This window comes from Erithacus rubecula (assembly GCF_903797595.1).
Source record: "Erithacus rubecula genome assembly, chromosome: 19".
NCBI lineage: Eukaryota > Metazoa > Chordata > Aves > Passeriformes > Muscicapidae > Erithacus > Erithacus rubecula.
Genome location: NC_136671.1, coordinates 9299544 through 9319301, shown reverse-complemented (window position 1 = coordinate 9319301; position 19758 = coordinate 9299544). Strand labels below are relative to the sequence as shown.

The 19758-nt window shown below is 56.8% G+C and overlaps 2 protein-coding genes and 1 long non-coding RNA gene across 5 annotated transcripts in view; 1 reads left to right on the top strand and 2 right to left on the bottom strand.

The window, feature by feature from the left end:
* Positions 1–562: 562 nt before the first annotated feature.
* On the bottom strand, positions 563–2535 carry LOC306810299. The gene is made up of 2 exons (XR_013776431.1): positions 2398–2535; positions 563–2315 (listed from the first exon to the last, which is right to left on the bottom strand). It is a non-coding gene; the product is annotated as an uncharacterized lncRNA (long non-coding RNA).
* Positions 2536–3752: 1217 nt separating this feature from the next.
* Positions 3753–10991, bottom strand: LOC306810283 (sodium-dependent serotonin transporter-like). Its single transcript, XM_079322701.1, has 13 exons — positions 10684–10991; positions 8879–9079; positions 8582–8801; positions 8335–8473; positions 8086–8220; positions 6961–7064; positions 6582–6709; positions 6376–6488; positions 5971–6102; positions 5775–5874; positions 5471–5571; positions 4070–4237; positions 3753–3868 (listed from the first exon to the last, which is right to left on the bottom strand). The coding sequence occupies exons 1-13, from the start codon at positions 10856–10858 to the stop codon at positions 3788–3790; spliced, it is 1797 nt and encodes a 598-aa protein (XP_079178827.1). The 5' UTR covers positions 10859–10991; the 3' UTR covers positions 3753–3787.
* Positions 10992–14517: 3526 nt separating this feature from the next.
* The window catches only part of SGSM1 (small G protein signaling modulator 1), a 33091-nt gene continuing 27850 nt past the window's right edge, over positions 14518–19758 (top strand). For 2 of the 3 annotated variants that reach the window (XM_079322914.1, XM_079322912.1), the window contains exons 1-2: positions 15944–16011; positions 16140–16183. In XM_079322914.1, coding sequence (XP_079179040.1) covers positions 15993–16011; positions 16140–16183 — 63 coding nt within the window. In that variant the 5' untranslated portion in view covers positions 15944–15992. Of the gene's footprint in view, positions 14539–15943; positions 16012–16139; positions 16184–19758 lie in introns of those variants that run through there. The other variant, XM_079322913.1, reaches the window with a different exon arrangement.

The following is a 19758-nucleotide window of genomic DNA, read 5'->3' as shown; positions in this document are numbered from 1 at the left end:
CAGTGAAAGGCAGGAAACCTTATGACTTTCTCTCTGCACCTTCTCTTGTAAGAGTATATTTAATATTAAGGCCAAGGTTGTTGTGTAACAACAGAGTCCAACCTCTCTGAAGCAGCTTGAGGCTGATGGAGGAAAGAGAAGTTCAGATTTACAAACACCTGTAGCTTCTAAAACTATAACCAGTTTTAAGAGTTCTTTAAGTTGATGCTGTTAGTTCCTGAAATCAAGACTCTGTGCTTTTTTTGTGCTTTTGACCCCATTTCAAGGCTTTTTACAGCAGCAATTGCTGATTTTCTTTATTTGGAAACTCTCCTTCCCCTGCTTTGGCTGAGTTTTGATTCACAGCTGAGCTGCTGGAAACTGCACAACTGTTGTAGGATGTGCTTCCATTGTGCTTTTAAACAGCTCCTTGCTGAGAAACATCCATGGAAATGCTCCCCCAGCACTGCCATCCCACTAAAAACAAGGTAGGAGCCAGGAGGGAACCAGAGGTGGGAATCAGAACAGCCTCACCCCTTTGTGGAGCTCCAGCCCACTTAATAACAAACAGCACAGCCATGAATAAATAAGAGCCTGGATTGTTTACTGAGCGTTTTATTTGTACAAAGAGGCATAGCAGGGAGTGAGGAATGAGAGCAAACAGGATTTCTGCTCCCAGGAATGCAGAGCTGGGGCTGGGAGCTTCACCATCCACCCCCAGGAGCAGCACAGGCTGCAGGCCAAGCTTCACAGCAATGAAGGACTGAGAAAAATCAGGAACACAGGAATCAGTGAGCAAAAGGAAGAGCAGAAAGCAAGAGAACAGTGCTGCCTCACTCTTGGATTAACAGCTCCATCTGTTCGAGGCCAGGCTCACTCTGTCACTTCACAAAACAGAAAGAAAATCCCTGTTCAATGCCAGCACTCAGTGTCCTTCAAACAGAATGGAAAACACCTCAGATGCAGCACAGGGGCTTGAGAACAGGTCAACCATTATCCTGGAAGTTAACATTTTAAAACTCTAAATAAATTACTAAACAAACATCCCTATGTTAAATAACAAAGTAATAATTAGTAAAATCCAGTTACTACTTGTAGCAGTGCAAAAACAAAATAGCAGCATGGGTATGGAAATGGGATTCAGTGTAAACACTTGTTACTGAAACTGCATAAAATGGGTCTGGCTGGAGCTCAAACACTTCCAGAGCATCTGCCTGGCTTGCAGACCTTTGGAGGCTCCTGTTTCCAGAGACCAGCACATGCTGGAATCTCTCACCTGCACCCCAGTTCCCAACAGGGCTGGTTTCATGGGAGGCTATTTGGGGCTTTTTAGCCAGGAGTTAAAGCAAATAATGTTGAGAATGAAAAGCCTGGCCCGGGAAAACAACTCCAGGATCAGGTCATGCATCAGGGTTTCTGCTCAGAGGCAAGAACAGACCAGACCCCCCACCCACTGCTGGGTGGGTCACTGAGCTTTTACCTCTGGAATATTTTGGAATGAGACCTTAAAGCTCATCCTGTTCTACCCCCTGCCCGACAGGGACAGCCCGCACTATTCCAGGTTGCTCCAAGCCCCGTCCAACCCCCAGGACTCAGCGTTCAAAAAAAGACCTGAATAAATCAGAAAGCAAAAAGTAGTCGAGGTGTGACTGAGCACGTGGAGCTGCTCCTTGGACAATGTCCCCAAATCTCGCTCTGTTCTTGTGACAACCCCGGCCCCGGGAGCCTGCACACCCCGAGGATGCTCTCGGGCACACGGTGTCGGATCAGCCTCGCCAAAATGCCGAGATTTGGGAGGCAGGAGCGTTTCTCCAGCCCCTGCTCCGAGCCAGACGGGTTTGCTGCGGCCACACCTCGAGCAGCTCCAGGAGTGTTCGCCGAGGGAGGGGGTGATCCCCAGCACCCGGCACGACCATTGCTGGAAACCATATCACGATGGAGCCATGTGATACAGCACGGGCAGAGATGGGTGAAAAGCCACGCTCGCATCCTCAGGGCATCCCCAGCAGCTCACGGGAGCGGCGGCAGGACCGTGATGGGTACCAGATGGGAGAACCGGGCGGGACCGGGATGGTGGGTACCAAACGGGACCGGAGCAGTGCCGGGATGGTGGGTACCAGGAGCAGAACCAGATGGGATGCAGCATTCTCTCGGTGCTCCGGGAGAACCGGCAGGACTGAAGCGGTGCTGGGATGGTTGGTACCGGGTGGGATGCAGCATTCCCTCGATGCCCCGGCGGGTCCCGCTCCGCTACCGCCGCCGGACGGGCCGGTAGACACAGATGGCCATGAGGATGATGGTGAGCAGCAGAGCGCTGAGGATGCTGCCCAGCAGCACTGCGGACAGAAAAGAAAGAACATTAATTAAACACTCCCCGACCGACTCCCCGGGGCTGTAGCCGGTGTTCCCCCTGCTCACCCAGGTTCTGGTGCTGCAGCACCGCGTAGGGCCGGCTGCGCTCCGCCGGGCCCGGGGACAGCGGGGACAGCGCCCAGCCCCGCGCCGCCGCCAACCCCATCGCGCCCGACTCCGCACGGACCCCGCCGGGCTTTGTGCGACCGGGCCCGGCCCTGCCCCTTCCTGCGCCCGCCCCGCCCCGGGACCGGCCTTCCGGGGGAGCGGGGAGAGCGAGCGGCACCGGGAAACACCGGGAGAGGGAGCGGCAGAGGGACTGGGAACGGCACCGGGAGAGGGAGCGGCAGAGGGACCGGGAACAGCACCGGGAGAGGGAGCGGGAAAGGGAGCGGAAAAGGGACCGCGAAAAGACCGGGAACGACACCCGGAGAGGGAGCGGGAGAAGAACCGGGAATAGCACCGGGAGAGGGACCGGGAAAGACCGGGAACGGCACCAGGAGAGCTACTGGGAGCAGGGCGAGGGAGCGGCACCATGAGAGGAACCGGGAGAGGGACTGGGAACGGCACCTGGAACAGCACCGGCACCGGGAGAGGCACTGGGAACGGCACCGGGAGCTGTTCCGGGAACAGCACCGGGTGCGGCACCGGCACCGGGAGCGGCACCGGGAGCGGCTGCGCCCCGCGCCGGGCCGGGGGAGATCCGCGCGTCCACCCCGCCTGTTCCCGCGCTCCCGTGGGCTTCTTCTTCTCGCCCCCAGCCCCGTGTGTTCCCCCAAGCCCCCCGCTGCCATGACCGTGGGTTCTTTCAGGTGTTTTATGAACCCCAAACACCGAGGACGGTGATGCTGCACCGGGAGCCACAGCCGGTGTTTGATTCATATCAGCTCAGGGATGCCTCATCCCGACCCAGGATTTGGTTTTAACATGTGGTGTATTAGGGTTTTTCCGTGTTCAAATGCCTATTCCCTGGATCCCCGGGGATGAGACACAGACCTCAGCAGCACCCGGGAGCCACCCCCGGGATCGGGCGATTCCCCCGCCGGATTTTGGGTGTTTGTAGCCCCCTGTGTCCCCCAGCCCAGTCCGAGCTGTGAGCTCTCCACGAACACATCACGGCTCCTCTCCCTCCCCTCATCTCCGAGCATCGGCATCACCTTATTTCCAAAATTTATTTCCATCACCTTTATTTTCCGAACACTCACGTCACAGCTACAAACATGCACGGAGGCACCTCCGGGCGAGGCAATTCCTCCATCTGCCCCGGGAGCTGGGGTTCTCCTCCACCCCTGGGATTTCACCCCCTTGGTTTCCAGCGGTGATCCCGTTCTCCCTGCTGTGGCTCGCAGGTTTTCCTGCAGCAGCGAGGACGGGAGGGGATGCTGATGGAGATGCCGGGTGCTGTCCGTGGTGGCCCTATCGCTGTGCCAAGGAGCCAGCCCGAGCTGTGTCCGTGCTACAGGACGGGGGCCATGCCCACCCCCTCTGCCTGGGGGGCTCGCGTGGTTTTCTCGGGCCGAATGCAGACGGCGAGGCGCTGGAGACACAAAACACAAAAACAACGGCGTCTCCTTCCTGCCCTGGAGCCACCCTCCTCTCCCCCAGCCCTTAATCACCACACAAACTGAGGATGCACTTGCTTTGGGCTGGCCCCAAAGGGTCCCTGCCCACCCAGCCCACCCAGGAGCTGTGGGATTGTCCCTCCTGCTCCTGTGGGATTGTCCCTCCTGCTCCTGACCTGCTTGAGGGACCCCGGGGTCCAGACGAGCTTGTACACCATGTAGAGGGGGATGCAGATGAAGGAGGATGCCCCGATGAGGAATCCCACAGAGATGCTCCACTCGGGGTACTGGTAGTCAAAAAAGGTCAGGGGTGGCTGGTCCAGGAGGGAGCTGATGACAATGAACTGCAACAGAGCCACAGGTGCCTCCAGTTTGGACCCCTCACACCAAGAGAGACATGGAGGGGCTAGAATGTGTTCAGGGAATGGAACAGAGCTGGGGAGGGAGCTGGAGGGGCTCAGCCTGGAGAAAAGGAGGCTCAGGGAGGATCTTGTATCTCCCCAAAACTCCCTGAGGGTGCTGCCAGGTGGGGTTGGACTCTGCTCCCCAGGGAACAAGGGACAGAACCAGATGAAATGGCATCAAGTTGTGCCAGGTTACTTTGGACAGCAGGGAAAAATTCCTCACCAAAAGCTGCCCAGGGCAGTGGTGGAGTCCCCATCCCTGGAGGGATTTAACAGATGTGTAGGTGTGGGCCTTGACAGTGCTGGGTAATGCTTGAACTCTGATCTCAGGGGGCTTTTCCAACCTAAATATTTCTCTGGTCTCCCCAGCCTGGCACTGATGGCAGGTCACCCCATAGGTTATCAGGGTACAGGGATGGAACAAGATGAACTTTGGGGTCCATCCACATCCTACTGCTCCCCGTGTTATCCCAAATCCCATGGGATGGATCCCATGGCATGGCCATCCCAGGGACATCTCCCAGGCTGGGCCCTCTGTCTAACAAGCCCTGTGAGGGCTGTTCAGCCCCGTGCTGAAACAAAACCCTGTGCTTTGATGATAATACTCCTCTCTTAATAACCAGGGCAAAGCGCTTAGAGCCATAATTAATCCTCACAAGGCCTCTTCTCCTGCAGATCTGCTGAGATTAGACCCCTCTGCTGACAGCAGCCTTTGAAGTGCCGTGGGAGCTGGCATTTCAAAGGGACAGACCCAGCCCAGCACATGGGAGATGCACCCGTGGCCAGCCCTGCCAGGCATGAGACAAAGCTGAGCTTTCACCCAGCTTTGCCCTGGAGCTGTGGAAAAGGCTGGGAAATGAACTTTCAGCTCCTTTTTTTGGTGAGGTCCTGGGGCTGTGGGCAGTGTGGCTGGAGCAGCAGCACAGGGAGGGCTGGCATGAGGTCCCACAGCCACTCTCCTGGTGAGCTTTGTCACCTCGTGTGGGTGAGAGGGGAGTTATCCATGGCACAGGGGAGTTATCCATGGCACAGGAGTTATCCATGGCACAGGAGATATCCATGGCACAGGAGTTATCCATGGCACAGGGAGCTGGGCAGCAGGGGGTGTGGCTGTCCTGCAGGGTGCAGAGGGACAGCAATGGCCTTGTCCATAATTCAGCCCTGGGTACTCACTGCCAGCAGGGCTGGGCTGATGGCAACCCAGCACAGCTTCCAGAAGAGCCCTGGGGTGAAGCCCAGCATGGCTTTGACATCGTGGGAGAACCTCTGGATCCCTGCCAGAGGAGAAAGTGCTCTCAGCCCCAGGATCCCACTGGGAATGTGGGGTCAGGGCACAACACAGACACCACACCCTCTGTTCCCATCCCAGCCTGGCCATGAGCCACACACAGGACCCAGTGCCCAGGATTTACTCACCTGTGCAGGGTCACACACCCCTGGAGGTGCCCACAGGGGGTTTTCCATGGCAGTTTCTTACCATAAAACCAGGAGACAGCGATGGTTTCCAGGAGCACCACGGCCAGGATGGAGCAGCCAGCACCAAACTCCTCCAGCAGCTTCACCACGTAGGCTCCCCCCTGGAGCAGAACGAGGAGAGGAGGATGTAGACCCCATGGGGGTGAAGGAGGTGGGTGTGGGGGCCAGGGCAGGGCCCTGGTGCCAGTGGAACTCACATAGGTGAGGGTGCTGAGGGAGCCCAAGAAACAGACTGTGATGAGGCCAAGAACAAAGAGCTCCCGTCGCCCTGCCAGGACCTGGGGGTACTCATCCATCACAGCTGTGATCACAGCCTCCAAGCCTCCAAACTGCAAAGGAAATGCTGGCATGGGTGGGGAAATGGGGTGTGGGGACAATCCTGCTCTCCAAGAAAATCTGTGTGGAAGAGCAGGGATGTCCCATCCCATCCCATCCCATCCCATCCCATCCCATCCCATCCCATCCCATCCCATCCCATCCCATCCCATCCCATCCCATCCCATCCCATCCCATCCCATCCCATCCCGGCCATAACTCCCCTTGTCACCCCACAATCAGCCATGGGACACAGCCACCCTCCCTTGGGAGTGTCCTGCTCCTACCGTGCTGTCCAGCCCCAGGGTGATCATCATTAGGAAGAAAATGATGGCAAAGAAGGTGGATCCCACCATGTTGGCAATTGCTTCAGGGTAGGTGATGAAGAGGAGGCTGGGCCCTGGGAGGGGACACTGGCTTGGTTGGCTGTTCCCTGGCACAGCCCTGGGAGTGGGAATTTTCTTGGGGAAGAGGCTGCTGGAGGGAGGAGAACCTTTATCTCTGGCGACATCCTCCACCTCCACATCCCTCATCTCGGCCATGTAGCCCAGCACGGTGAAGATGACAAAGCCTGAGAGGAAACTGGTGAGGCAGTTCACAGCACTGGTGACAAGTGCATCCCTGGAAGGCAGAAAAGAGGGAGAGACTCCACTCCAGGTCAGCCCTCACCCCTCTCCAGCTGCCCTGACCATCTCCAGTTCCTTCAAAACCATCAGGGAAATGGGGTAAGATGCCCAGACTGGAGCCACGGGGACCAGGAGCTGTTGGGATGTGGCAATAGGGACCAGGAGCTGTTGGGATGTGTCAGTGGGGACCAAGAGCTGCCAGAACATTCCTCCACTGCAGCTGTGCCCACTGGGATGGACCCTCACCTGTAGCAGTTGTTGTGGAAATGGTTGTAACTGGCCAGAGCAAGGAGGACTCCAAATCCAGGGCCCAAGGAGAAGAAAATCTGTGCAGCAGCATCCACCCAAACCTGATGGGAGAAACAACAGGAGGATGGGCAGGGCAGGGGGTCCTTGGTGCTGGGCTGGGGCTGGGGGGTGCCCCACAGTACCCCAAGGCACAGGGCTGAGGTTGTGCTGGCACATCTGTCCAGACCCCCTCTCCTGCCTGCCCTGGAGATGTCCTGGGAGCCCAGGAGCTGCTGTGGCATGGGGTGAGCTCATCCCCACCCTGGGGTCCTGCAGCAGCAGAACTCAGCAGTGTCACCCAAGCTGGGAGCAGGGGTGGGTGGAGGGGACCCCGAGCCTGCCCAGCACATTAGCACGGCCCTCATTACCTTTAATGAGAATTCTCAAGTGCTGCCTGGTAATTACCCACAGGAAACCCATTGTCAGCCCAGGAGGGAGCACAGCACAAACAAAACCAGCCAGAATGAGATGGGTGATTCAATTATGGATTTACATTTCCAAGAGCCTCTGTTTCTGTGGGAACAAGGGCCCCACTGCCCTGTGGTAGGGCCAGACCCGTGGCTGGGTTGGGTGGGTGTCCTGGGGAGGGGTTTGGGTGCTGCCATGGTCAGGTGGGTGGGTGGGAGTCCTGGGGAGGAGTTCTGAGTGCTGCCATGCCCAGGTGGGTGTCTGTGTGTCCTGGGGAGGGTTTTTGGGTGCTGCCATGCCCAGGTGGGTGTCTGTGTGTCCTGGGGAGGGGTTCTGAGTGCTGCCATGCCCAGGTGGGTGTCTGTGTGTCCTGGGGAGGGTTTTGGGTGCTGCCATGCCCGGGTGGGTGTCTGTGTGTCCTGGGGAGGGTTTTGGGTGCTGCCATGCCCAGGTGGGTGTCTGTGTGTCCTGGGGAGGGTTTTGGGTGCTGCCATGCCCAGGTGGGTGTCTGTGTGTCCTGGGGAGGGTTTTTGGGTGCTGCCGTGCCCGGGTGGGTGTCTGTATGTCCTGGGGAGGGGTTTGGGTGCTGCAATGCCCAGATGGGTGGGTGGGTGTCCTGGGGAGGGGCTCTGGGTGCTGCCATGCCCCGGGCAGGGGGTCCCACCGTGCACTCACTGCAGTGCTCAGGAGCTTGCCCCAGTCTGGGCGCAGGTAGAAGACCACTCCTCTCCAGGCTCCGGGCAGGGTGGCCCCTCGGATGAGCAGGATGAGCAGGACAATGTAGGGCAGGGTGGCTGTCACCCACACCACCTGGGGGGAGGCAGCTGTCACCCCATGGCACCACCAAAGCCCCGTGTTGGGCTCAGTCGGGGCTCAGGAGGGGGTGACATCCTCTCTTCCTACCAGGTGATGGGTCCCTCTCACCTTCCCAGAGGTTTTCACCCCTTTCCACAGGCTGAAGTAGACGATGGTGAAGATGAGGAAGAGGCAGAGGAGCAGCTGCCAGCGGATCCCCCCGATGTCATACAGACCCCCAGATTTCTGGATCTCCAGGACCTTCCTCCTGCAGGGATCCATGAGCAGGCTCAGCCCCAGGCAGGCATCCCAGGAGCTCCTCAGGAGCATTCCCACCTCAGAGCCCCCATCCCACCATCCACATCCCTGCACTCACGTGTAAAACTCCTCAGCAGGGGACTTGGAGAAGTTGGTCCAGGTCACGTTGCTCTTCCCAAAGTAGTTGGTGCAGTCAGGGGTGTTCCAGGGGTTGTCACAGCTTGCCCAGGGCAGGGTGCCCGAGAAGGAGGAGTAGAAGTAGTAGAGAGCCCAGGCAATGATGGTGTTGTAGTAGAAGGAGACGTAGAGGCCGATGATGCAGATGGCAAAGCCGATGCCTGGGAGGAGCAGGAGGGGGCTGAGCCCTGGGACACAGTTTGGGGTCACAGTGTCCCCTGGGCTGGGGCTCTCTCACCTTTAAAGATGGGGCAGATGCGTTTCCAGATGGGGATGGCTCCTGTCCTGTGGAACTGCCCCAGGGCCAGCTCCATGTAGAAGAGGGGCACCCCCCCAAAAACAGCCATCAGCGTGTAGGGGATGAGGAAGGCTCCTGCAGGGTGGGGAGCACAGCAGGGTGACCACCAGGTGACCATTGTCACCTCCCTCCCTCCCTGCACTGCCCCAGCAGGTTGGGATGGGTTTGTGAGACATTTTGGAAATGATCTGGTCAGAGGAGCTCAGAGATGTGAGACCCTGCTGGGTGTTCCAGCTTCCTGGAATCCCAGGCTGGAGTCTCAGCCCTTGCTGGGGAGGCACCATTTAGTCAGGATGGAACAAAGAACCACACAAACCATTGGGGTGCAGGGGAGGGGACACCCAGCACCCCTCAGGTCTGGAAGAGTTTTGGAGGAAAATCTGACTGAATATGCACAGCCACCCCAAGACACATAATTAACGCTGTAATCTGCATTATTCATAACATCCTCATTTTTACTGGGGCTACACTTGTACCCCATGGAGCTTTTGGAAGTGAAACTGCTCTCTGAGTTCTGCTGGGATTAGTTAATTTAACCCCCACGGCTCCTCCCTCATTCCCAGTATCCCCAGTATTCCAGCACCCCAACATTCCCAATATCCCCAGTATGCCCAAAACCCCCAGCACCCCCAGCACCTCCAGCATCCCTAACACTCCTCAATATCCCCATCACCTCCAGTATCCCAAATATCCCCAGCACCCTTCTGTCTGCCTGGCAGGACTCACCCAACAAAACCAAGTATTTTCAGGGTTTTTCTTCCAGGCAGAGCCCAGGTTGTGCTGGTCCATCCCAGTGTTCCTCTCCATGGGGCTGTGCTCCCCCAGAACTCCTCATCCTCCCGTGTGCATGGGGCAGGTGGAAACCTCCCACCAGAACCACAGGCACGCAGAGGGGCTCAGCTCTGCTCCCAATCCCACAGGAACAACTCACAAATAACTGTGTTTCAACGTGGGCACCTGGGATCCACAGTTTTGCCTTGAGTATGGAACTAATTATCTCTTTCTAATTTTCCCAAGTAGTAGAGGATGTTCCCTGACAGCCGACTTTGGCAATTAAATCCGCTGTGCTTTCCCAAACAGCACAAAATTCTCATCCCCCCTTTTTCATTTCCATGTGAGGAGGGGTTTCTATCTTGCTCTATTCCAAGCAATTTATTTAGTTGTTATTTACTGAAGGTTTTTCCCTTTGTGGTGTTTCTGTGCCTTTGCTTTCCATCAATCCCTCAAAGCCAGGGCTGTTGGTGAGGTCCAGCCCTGCCAGCCAGGATCCACAGCAGGAGGGTGGGATGCCCATGAGGATGATTTTAAACCAGGAGCCAAAGGGCAGCTTCCCAGAGTCCCAAGATCATGAAGTGTGTGAACCTCCCAGCCCAAATTTATGGATCTTAATCCTTTTTCGCAGTTTGGACCATGCTAATTCTCCCTTTGTGATCCTAGAGCTGCTAACGCACCTCTAATCCCACTGGGAAAGAAGAGAAAGACCAGGAAAGGAGGAAAGGACCCCAGGGAAGGAGGATGGAGGGAGTGGAGGAGGATTTTGAATGAAGAAAGACACAAACAGAAAAGAGACAGATGTCGGGAGAAGTTGGGTCGGTCTCTAAACCGCCCTGTCTGAAGTGGAGCAGCTGGAAACAAAGAAGGAAAAGAAAGAGTGATTTTTTCAGGGTGGGAAAGATGGAAAATGAGGAAAAAGGCATTTTTTTTTCTCCAAAAGAAGAGTTGAATAAGCCCAGTGGTGTCCTTACCCCCTCCGTTCTGGTAGCAGATGTAAGGGAACCGCCAGACGTTGCCCAGGTCGACGGCGAATCCGATGACGGAGAGGAGGAAATCCATCTTTTTACTCCACTTGTCCCTGGGGTGTGTGCGGGGCTTTGGGGGTGCAGGGCTGGCAGGGGGACCCAGGCAGGGCTGCTCTGCCATGCTGCCACCCCGGCAAATCCTGCAGGATTCAGGCTGGGTAACTTGGGGCCGGGAAGGATTTCTGTGCTGCTGATGACAGATCCGAGGAGGGGAGGGTCAGGCTGACTGCGCTTCCCCACCTCCCGCTGGAAACCCACGGCACGGAGAGCAGCCGGCAGGGGAGCAGAGCCGTGCTCTGATCAAAGGCAGCAGGGGAGAGCAGCCCTGGGACCAGCCTGGCCCTGCAGGAACCAGCATCACCCCATAGGGACCAGTCTGACCCTGCAGGGATCAGCACCATCCCACTGGGACCAGCCTGGCCCTGCAGGGATCAGCATCATCCCACCAAAACCAGTCTGACCCTGCAGGGACCAGCACCATCCCACTGGGACCAGCCTGACCCTGCAGGACCAGCACCATCCCACCAGAACCAGCCTGGCCCTGCAGGGACCAGCACCATCCCACAGGGACCAGCCTGACCCTGCAGGGATCATCATCATAGAGACCAGTCTGACGTTGCAGGGACCAGCACTATCCCACTGGGACCAGCCTGGCCCTGCAGGGACCAGCACCATCCCACTGGGCCAGCCTGACCCTGCAGGGATCAGCATCATCCCACCGGGATCAGCATCATCCTACAGGGACCAGTCTGACCCTGCAGGGACCAGCATCATCCCACCAAAACCAGCTTGACCCTGCAGAGACCAGCATCACCCCATAGGGACCAGCCTGACCCTACAGGGACCAGCATCATCCCACCAAAACCAGCCTGACCCTGCAGGGACCAGCATCATCCCACTGGGACCAGCCTGACCCTGCAGGGATTGGCATTATCCCATAGGGATCAGCATCACCTTGTGTGAATAAACATAACCCCGTGGGTCCCCACGCAGGGGAGGGGATTCCACCTCAGTTTTGGGGCTGAGGTGGTAAAGTGTGACCGTGTTTCCTCCTCTTTCCTTAAAAATCCCTATTTTTCTCTCGTGTGTTTTGCTGAGGAGGTGACACTGGTGCTTGCAGGAGAAATTCAGGAATCATGGAGTGGTTTGGGTAGGAAGGGACCTTTAAAGGTCATCTCATCCATCTGGGCTCGACGGGTCTCTCTGGGGTGTGAGCTGCTGGGAAAAAAACCACACGAAAGTGAAATAACTTTCACAGCTGGGATGGCAGCGTCCCCAAAACCACTGCTCTTGCTTGTGACAAAAATGCATTGCAGTGAAACCTGTGCGGGGCTTGCACAGACCCAGGTCACCGGATTCTCCCGGGGCTCTGGGGGCTCCAGCCCCGGCTTTCCCAGCCCTTCCCATCGGTAATTAAAAGAAGCTACAGGAGAGATGGAGCCGGAGCTGCGGCTCCTCCAGGGCCGTGGTGAGGGGTTGCTGTGACGACGTGACGCAGCTGCCGGGCACGGGGAGCCTCTGGACACTGTTAATCCCCCAGGCACACACGGACACCCGCTAGAAACCTCCAGTTAAAAGCTTTTTTTTTTTTTTTTTTTTTTTTGTATGTGTGTGTCTGGTCCTGGCTGCTCACGCTGTCACAGAATAATGGAATTGTTTAGGTTGGAAAAACCTAAAAGTGGGTCCAGTCCTGTCAGTCTCTCCACAGGATGGGCTGCACACCACCGGGTTCTCCTTCTCCACTGTGGAACCTGAAATTATTGTTGTTTTAAGATGAAATAATTGCTCTTTGGGGTTACATGAGGATTTTCCCCGAGTGCAGGGGTTGGGTGGAGGGGCTCAGGGTGGTCCCTGGGCTGGGGGGGTGCGAGCAGATATTGGGGGGGGGGTCCTGGCACAGCCCCCACTCCTGAGCCTGGGGTGGCTCCCCCGAGCCCAGCCTGAGCATGCAGGTGAGGCACAATTCATCTGCTGTGGTTTATAGGGGATTTGTGTCCCTCCTGGGACTTCCCCGAGCATCCCAATCCTTCAGTGCAGGAGTGGGGATGAAAGCCGAGCCTCTGGGGGCTGCCAGAGGGTTTGGGATGAAGGGGAGAAATCCCCTCTGCCTGCAGGACATGCTGGGGTAGCGGGGTGTGACCCCCCGACCAAACACCAACTCGAGGCATAAATAACAGAACTGAGGCAGCTGGTGAAAAACAATAAAGCATCTGTGAAAAACACTAGATAAGAGTTTTTTTCTGTGCTGCTGACCCTTCTTTTCTCCGGGTGGTTTATATGGAATGCTCGGTGTGACAGCTGGGATATTCCCCATGCCCATGTCCTGCCCCTGCTCAGGCGGGCTCAGCAGATGGTCTTAGGCACTTCCAGGGGTTTGTGGGGTCTCTGGGGTCTGCGGGGTCTGCGGGAAGCAGGGACAGCCCCCAGCATCCCTGGAGCACCGGACAAACACTTTCCCGGTGTGAAGTGGCGGCTGCTCAAACCGGGGCATTTAAAACCTCTCTCCTGAAAAGCCGCTTGTTTCCCTCACACCGAGCTATTAAATCACACCCGGGGGGGTTCAGAGCTGGCCTGCAGAACCATCCACGGCCGGAGCTATTCCCGCAGTCCCTGAGCTGTTCCCGCAGCGCTCGCAGCCGGGGCCGTGCGGGTTTGCAGCGCAGGGATGCGCACTCTGCAGTCTGTGCTCAAACACGGACCCAGCTCCGTTTCCCAGGCACGGTGGATGCCCCGCTCCAGCCCAGGGCTGAGCCGAGCCCTCGGTTCGGTGCCTCCATCCCCGACAGATCCCCCCGGGCTCGGGGAATGAGCCGTGAATGCTCCCGGTGCTCCCGTGCGCTGCCCCTCCGCTCCCCCGGCAGCGGGTCAGGGCCGCGCTGTCAAATCGATGATGGGAGAGCTTTGAAATCTCCGAGAGTTTTTAGAAGCTGCAAGGTGGAAAGAGCAGCTGGAGATGGGAGGAGGGCAGGGGGAGAGGTCATTGGGGAGGTCATGGAACGGTTTGGGTTGGAAAGGACTTTAAAGATTATCGGGTCCCATCCCTGCCATGGACAGGACACTTCATTATCCCAGGCTGCTCCAAGCCTCATCCAGCCTGGCCTGGGACAATTCCAGGGATGGAGCAGCCACAGCTTCTCTGGATATCCTGTGCCAGGGCCTCAGCACTCTCATAGAGAAGAATTCCTTCCCAATATCGTGATTCTGCACCTGAGATATCACAATGAGACACAGCCTGTGCACTGCTTCATCCACTTCTGCTTTTCCCTTGGTATTTTACTTATTCAAAGCACAAATCACTTCAGATTTAAAATGCAGAGTTTAAATCCAACTCAAATCAGATTTAAATTTGAATATCCATTGCTTTAGAAGTTGTTTCTAAACACCACGGTGACTTGATCAGCAGAATGCTTTTATCCCACCTGCTCATCCGTGCAGGGAAATGCAGGGGAGTGAATTGTGATCTTAAAACAACTATCCTGTTTAAGCCACAGAGGCAGCAGTGGGAAGTTTAATTTAATTAGCATGATACTCAGAGATGTAACTTAATCACATTAAGTATAGATCAACGTGCTTCCATTTAAGCTCTCCAAGCTCCAGAAAACAGGGGCCAATAGTCTCCCACCTCTCTTTAATCTGGGGATAAGAAGAATTTTCTAAGGAAAAGGAACCAGCAAGCTTTGGGGGGAGCTTTTCCCTGTGCTTCTTCCAGATTTTCTCCCAAAGATTCTGGGACCCATCTGATCCAGCAATCACATTCCCCCGAGCTGGTTACATTTGTGCTGCCACCACCTTTGCTAACGGGTATTTAACGAGCAAATAAACAGCGAAAAGCAAACAGAGAACACGGAAATACGGATGCGGCCCAGCCTTCCTCCTGGCCCCTGGAAGGGACAGAAGGGACTGAATTTGGATTAATCCCGTGGCCGGAGCTCACTCCAGGCTGGGCAGTGGAGGGAACCTTTGGGATTATGGTCCCTGCTGTCATTAGGGCCACCAAGGGGGAAAAGCTCTGAGGCAGAGGATGCAGCCCAGCTCTGGGGTCCCTCTGGGGGTGACCCCGTGTCCTTGCCGTCCGTGGCGCGGCTGTCCCGGTGGCAGCGGGGCCGTGCCGGGCGCCGCTGCCCTCGCACTAACGCGGTTTGTAGTTATTGGAAACTGGACTGCGGAGGAGCCAGGATGCCGTTTCTATGGAAATGTCCTGGAACAGTAAACGAGGGAAGAGGAAAATAGAAGCGATGTTAATGGAGCTGCAGGCTGGGCGCTCTCTGAGGAGCTGTGATGGTGTGATTTTGCAGGGAGGCATTGGCGGTCTCTGGTCATTGTCGCCTGCCCGCTGCGCTGGGGTGATCCTGGGTGGCTCACGCCTGAAAGGACGTGGTTGCTTCGCCCCTGCCAGGGACCCCCAGAGCCTTGAACCCCTGTCTGAGGCCGGACACTGCCCCAGGGCTCCCCATGTGCGGGGATACCCCCAGGGCTCTCCCCGTCCCGTGTCACCCAGCCCTGTCCCCGCCCGGCACCTCGGGGCTAGATCAGTGGTGCAAGGACCTGGCTGGGGTAACGGGATCAGCTTGGGGGGGCTGGTGGCGACCCCGGGAGCTGGGGAACGGCTGTGACCATGGCACCGGTCCCGGCTGAGACACCCGCGGGAGCACCGGCCTGGACCCGATCGCCCCTCGGGCCGCCGCTGCTGGGTGTGCCGGGGGTCTCAGTGCTGGGGGTACCGGGATGCCGGTGCTTGGCAGTACTGGTGCTGGGGGTACCGGGATGCCGGTGCTTGGCGGTACCGGTGCTGGGGGTACCGGGATGCTGGTGCTGGGGATACCGGTTCTGGCAGTACTGTGGATGCCGGTGCTGGGGGTCTGGGTGCCAGGACTACTATAGATGCCGGTGCTTGGCGGTATACTGGGAATCTACAGGAATACTGGGGTGCTGGTGGTACCAGAATGTCAGTACTTGGGGTATCGGTACCGGCAGTACCGGGATGCCGGGGGTACCAGGATGTCGGTGCTGGGGGTACCGGTGCCGGCAGTACCGGGATGCCCGTGCCGGCGGTACCGGGATGCCGGCAATACCGGGATGCCGGGGGTACCAGGATCCGGTGCTGGGGGTCTCGGTGCCGGCAGTACCGGGATGCCGGTGCCGGTCGCGGATTGGCAGCGGGCGCGGCCCCTCCCCGGCGGGGCGGGGGGCGGTGCGGCCCCGCGGGCCCGGCCCGGTGCCCGGCAGTCTGCGGGCGCTGCGGAGCGAGCGCGGCCATGGCGGCGGCACCGGCGGGTACGGCGGGCGGGGACCGGCACGGGGAACGGTCACCGGGGACCGGCACCGGGAGCGGGGGTGGCGGGGCAGGGCAGGGCCGCACTAATGCATCTCTTCTCCCCATTTCTCCCCATTTCTCCCCGCAGAGGCGGAGACCCGGCAGCGGCTGCTGCGCACCGTCAAGAAGGAGGTGGGTGCGGGACCCCCGGCGCAGCCCCGGCCCGGTGCCCGCGGGGAGCGGCGGCTCCTGCCCGGGGACAGCCCAGGGCTTGCTCCGCCTGCTGCTCCCCCGGGTTTAAGAGCCCCCCAAAAAAGCAACCCCGAGCCCACCCGGGCGCGGTTGCGGGTCTCGAGGGGCGGAGGAGCATCCCTGCATTGCCAGTGCCCGGCATCCTTGGAAAATCGCCTCTGGCTGGGGGCAGAGCGCGCCACAACTTGGGATTTTCCGCAGGGAAAAAGGGGCGACTCCCGGTGCTGCATCCTTCCCGTGGGAGCGGGGATGGGACGAGCCCTCCTTCAGGGCGGGGGGCAGCGATGCTGGGGACCAAAAGGGGGTCCAAATATGTGTGCCCAGTGCGGGGTGATGGCGTTCCGCATCCCGCTGTGCCCCCTCTTCTCAGGCATCTCTAACTCGATTAGTTTGTGCGTTGTTTTATCCGTGCGTTACCCCTGGTCCGCCGGGTCACGGAGCCCGGTCCTGCCCGGTGCCCAAGCGCTGGGTCACCGGGAGCTGCTGGCGTGTCCTGTCCCCGCAGGTCACCTCCCGGGATGCCGGGGCGGGGGCAGTGCGCGGTGTTTTGTTTCTGGTGTTACGAGCATCTCCCTATCCGGTTTGCAGGAGTGGAAGGCGCTGCTTGGAGTCGGGAGAAGCAGAGCTGTGGGTGGTGGGTTTGGAGAGGGTGACAGCGCTGCCCACCCAAACCATTTCCCACCTTTAATCCTGTGCCGGGTGTGGTGCTAAGGAATACTACTGGTTGCCTCAGCAACAGCTATTAAACCAGGAAGAGGGTATGACATTTATTTAGCGTTGTGGATAGAGCTGCCATCTCATTATTGCTGTCTGCAGGGTGGGAGCCAGGGCTGCTCCTGTGCTGGGTTTGCTCCGCGCCCTCCTGCTGGATTTTTGGGGAGATAACGTGGGTTTGGTGAATGTGAGCCAAGCCTGAGGGGAGGGAAGGGTGTGTGGGGACAGCCCTCCTGCCCTGTGAAGTGCCACCATGGTGTCACCTGGGTGTTTGGCACCTTCCAGGCTCTCTCCAGCAGCCCCTTGGTGCTGACTCAGAGCAGAGGCTTTTTCCTGGTGATCCCGTAGTTCAGGATGTTGGATGTGGGTTCCCTGCCTGTGCAGGTGCCACATGGTTGCCGTTCCCTTGGGATTTGCCTTCCACTCCTGCTGGAAGTGCTGAGCTTGGGCAGGGGCTGGGTGCAGCAATGGGGGCACAGCCACACAGGTGGGGGGCATTCCATGGAGGACCTGTGCCCTCCTTTGCTCTGGTAGGAATTAAAAACCTGGGGAGACATGAGGAATTAATTATTCAGCACCATCCCTGAAACCAAGAGCTGGTGGGGCATTCTTGTGCCTGTTGCTCTCTGCCCATGCTTTTGCTTTTTATTTTTGCTTTTTTTTTCTTCCTCTTCTAGGCTGACTTCACGTTAAGTCAGGAGCTTGTGCAGACTCCAAGGAGCAGTTGAAGGAAGCAGTTGGAGAAATTTGGTTTTTTTTTCCCCCCACTCCCAGAATTTTAACCTTTCTCAAACCTGTATTATTCTCATTTCATGAGACCACACCTGGTTTTGCTCTAGCCAGGGCTCTCAGTGCAGGTGAGCCGGGCAGGGCTGTCCCTGGGGAGCTGTGCCACGTCTGTCACCCCAGGGCCATAACTGAGGCAAACACTCAGGGAAGAAGGTTTGATCCAAGCAGGGACAGAACAATAAACTGGAATTACCCAGGGCACTGAACAGCCCTCAGTATTTGGCTGTTGCCATGGCTAAGGTGTTGGATTCTGGAGAAGTCCTGTGCTGCAGTGGATGTGCAGGTTGAGATGAGCTGTGCTGTCTGTCACCATCTTCTTCCACCCCATATGTTCATAATAAATCAAACCAGCCCTGGGAGCTGCAGGATTGACTGTTTGTCAGCAGGCAGGAGGGAAGGAGTGAGGTCTGACTTTGTGAGGCATCCTGTGTCCTATTATAAAGGATAAGCACAGAATAAACATTCTCTGATTTTTTTAGAGCTTTTATCAGGTGGAAAGAAGCTTTTTTACCAACCCAGAGCCTGAAATAGGTTTGGAGGGGTGTGGGTTTTTAACTAGAAGTATTCCCCTTGCAACCTGTGCTCCTCCCACTCTTTTCCAAGTTTTGTTTTGAGCAGGGGAGAGGCCTGAGGTGTGTTCTGAGCTCCCTCCAGGCAGCTGCATGGCACAGAGCAGGTGTTACCTGTGCAATCCACCTGCACACGTGTCCCTGGAATGTGAGCTGGGTGAAAAGCTGAGTGCTGTGTGAAAGCAAACAGTCATCTTGGTCCTTCTCCTGCAAAAAATTTAGTTTATGTTTAACTTGCCACTCAGGAAGCAGCTCTGAGTCTTTACTCATCAGTAACTGCTAAACCTGGACTGAACATTTTGCTGCCTGTTCTTAGAATTATTTCAAAAATTGGAGTTGACCACAGCCTGCTTGTCTTCCAGCAGATATATAGTTTATTTTTCAGTAGCTGGAACAGTTGTCACTGTGTAGCTGTTGACTAATTCCTTCATCATGTGTCATGGGAACAACAGTCAGTCTCTTCCTCCCACCCTTTCAGAGAAGCCCCTGCTTTGCAGCCATGTTGCTGGTTTGTGGCTAAATAACACAAATGACTGGTAAGAGCAATGTTTTTGCAGCTTGGGTTTGTTTTTCTGTGTGCCTGCCATTCCAAAATATCAGATTGCAGGCGTCAGTGCCAGCTATTTCATTCTGGATGGGTAGAAAATTGTAAATTAATTTAATGTTACTAGGATTTGAAAAATTAATGTTGAGAGCTTTAAGTGTTCTCCAGGCCAGTTTATTTAAAAAAAGAAAGTAAAAAAGGGAAAAGGCCTTTGTGTAGCTGTCAAAAATGTTCAGGCAAGATAAGGATGAGGATGATGAGTTGCAGGTTGGTAATGAAAGCTGCTGTTGGCAGAGGGACCCTCTGATGTCTCTCAAGCACCCAGGGCAGCCTTTTTCAGATATTTCTGTACCAAGAGAGAACAGAGGGCCCTTAATGCAGCATTTCTCGATTGCCTGCATCGATCTGCTCTGGAGAGCAGCACTGATCACTGGGGACCATTTCCTCTCCTTTTAAAGAATGAAAGCAGGCTTTGCACAAGAGCTCTCGTGCTCCAGAAACTCCTGGCTTCAGCCTTCATCCCCAGAGCAGGTTTTGTGCTGCTTTCCCCCCTTCCCCACACCTTTCCTGGGTCAGGGGACCCTCCATCCTCTGCTGCCAAAATCTCCTGGCATCCTGGCTGTTGCCATGGGAACACCTGGCTTTGCTCTGATCCAGGACTTCAGGGTAGTTTGGAGCTGGAAGTTGCCCTGGGTTTCAGCATCATCCTTTCAGTGACTCCAAAATGCTCATTACTACCTGGGGAAAGGCAGGAGCTTTGGGCTGTGGTGAGAGCAGAGCCTGGCTCCCAGGCTGGATATGCTGGAAACACAGAAATGACTAAAGTTTGCCTTGAATGTTTCCTTAAATGTCTGCATTGAGCATTTGCAGCGAGCAGTGCCCACAGATGGCGTGGAAAT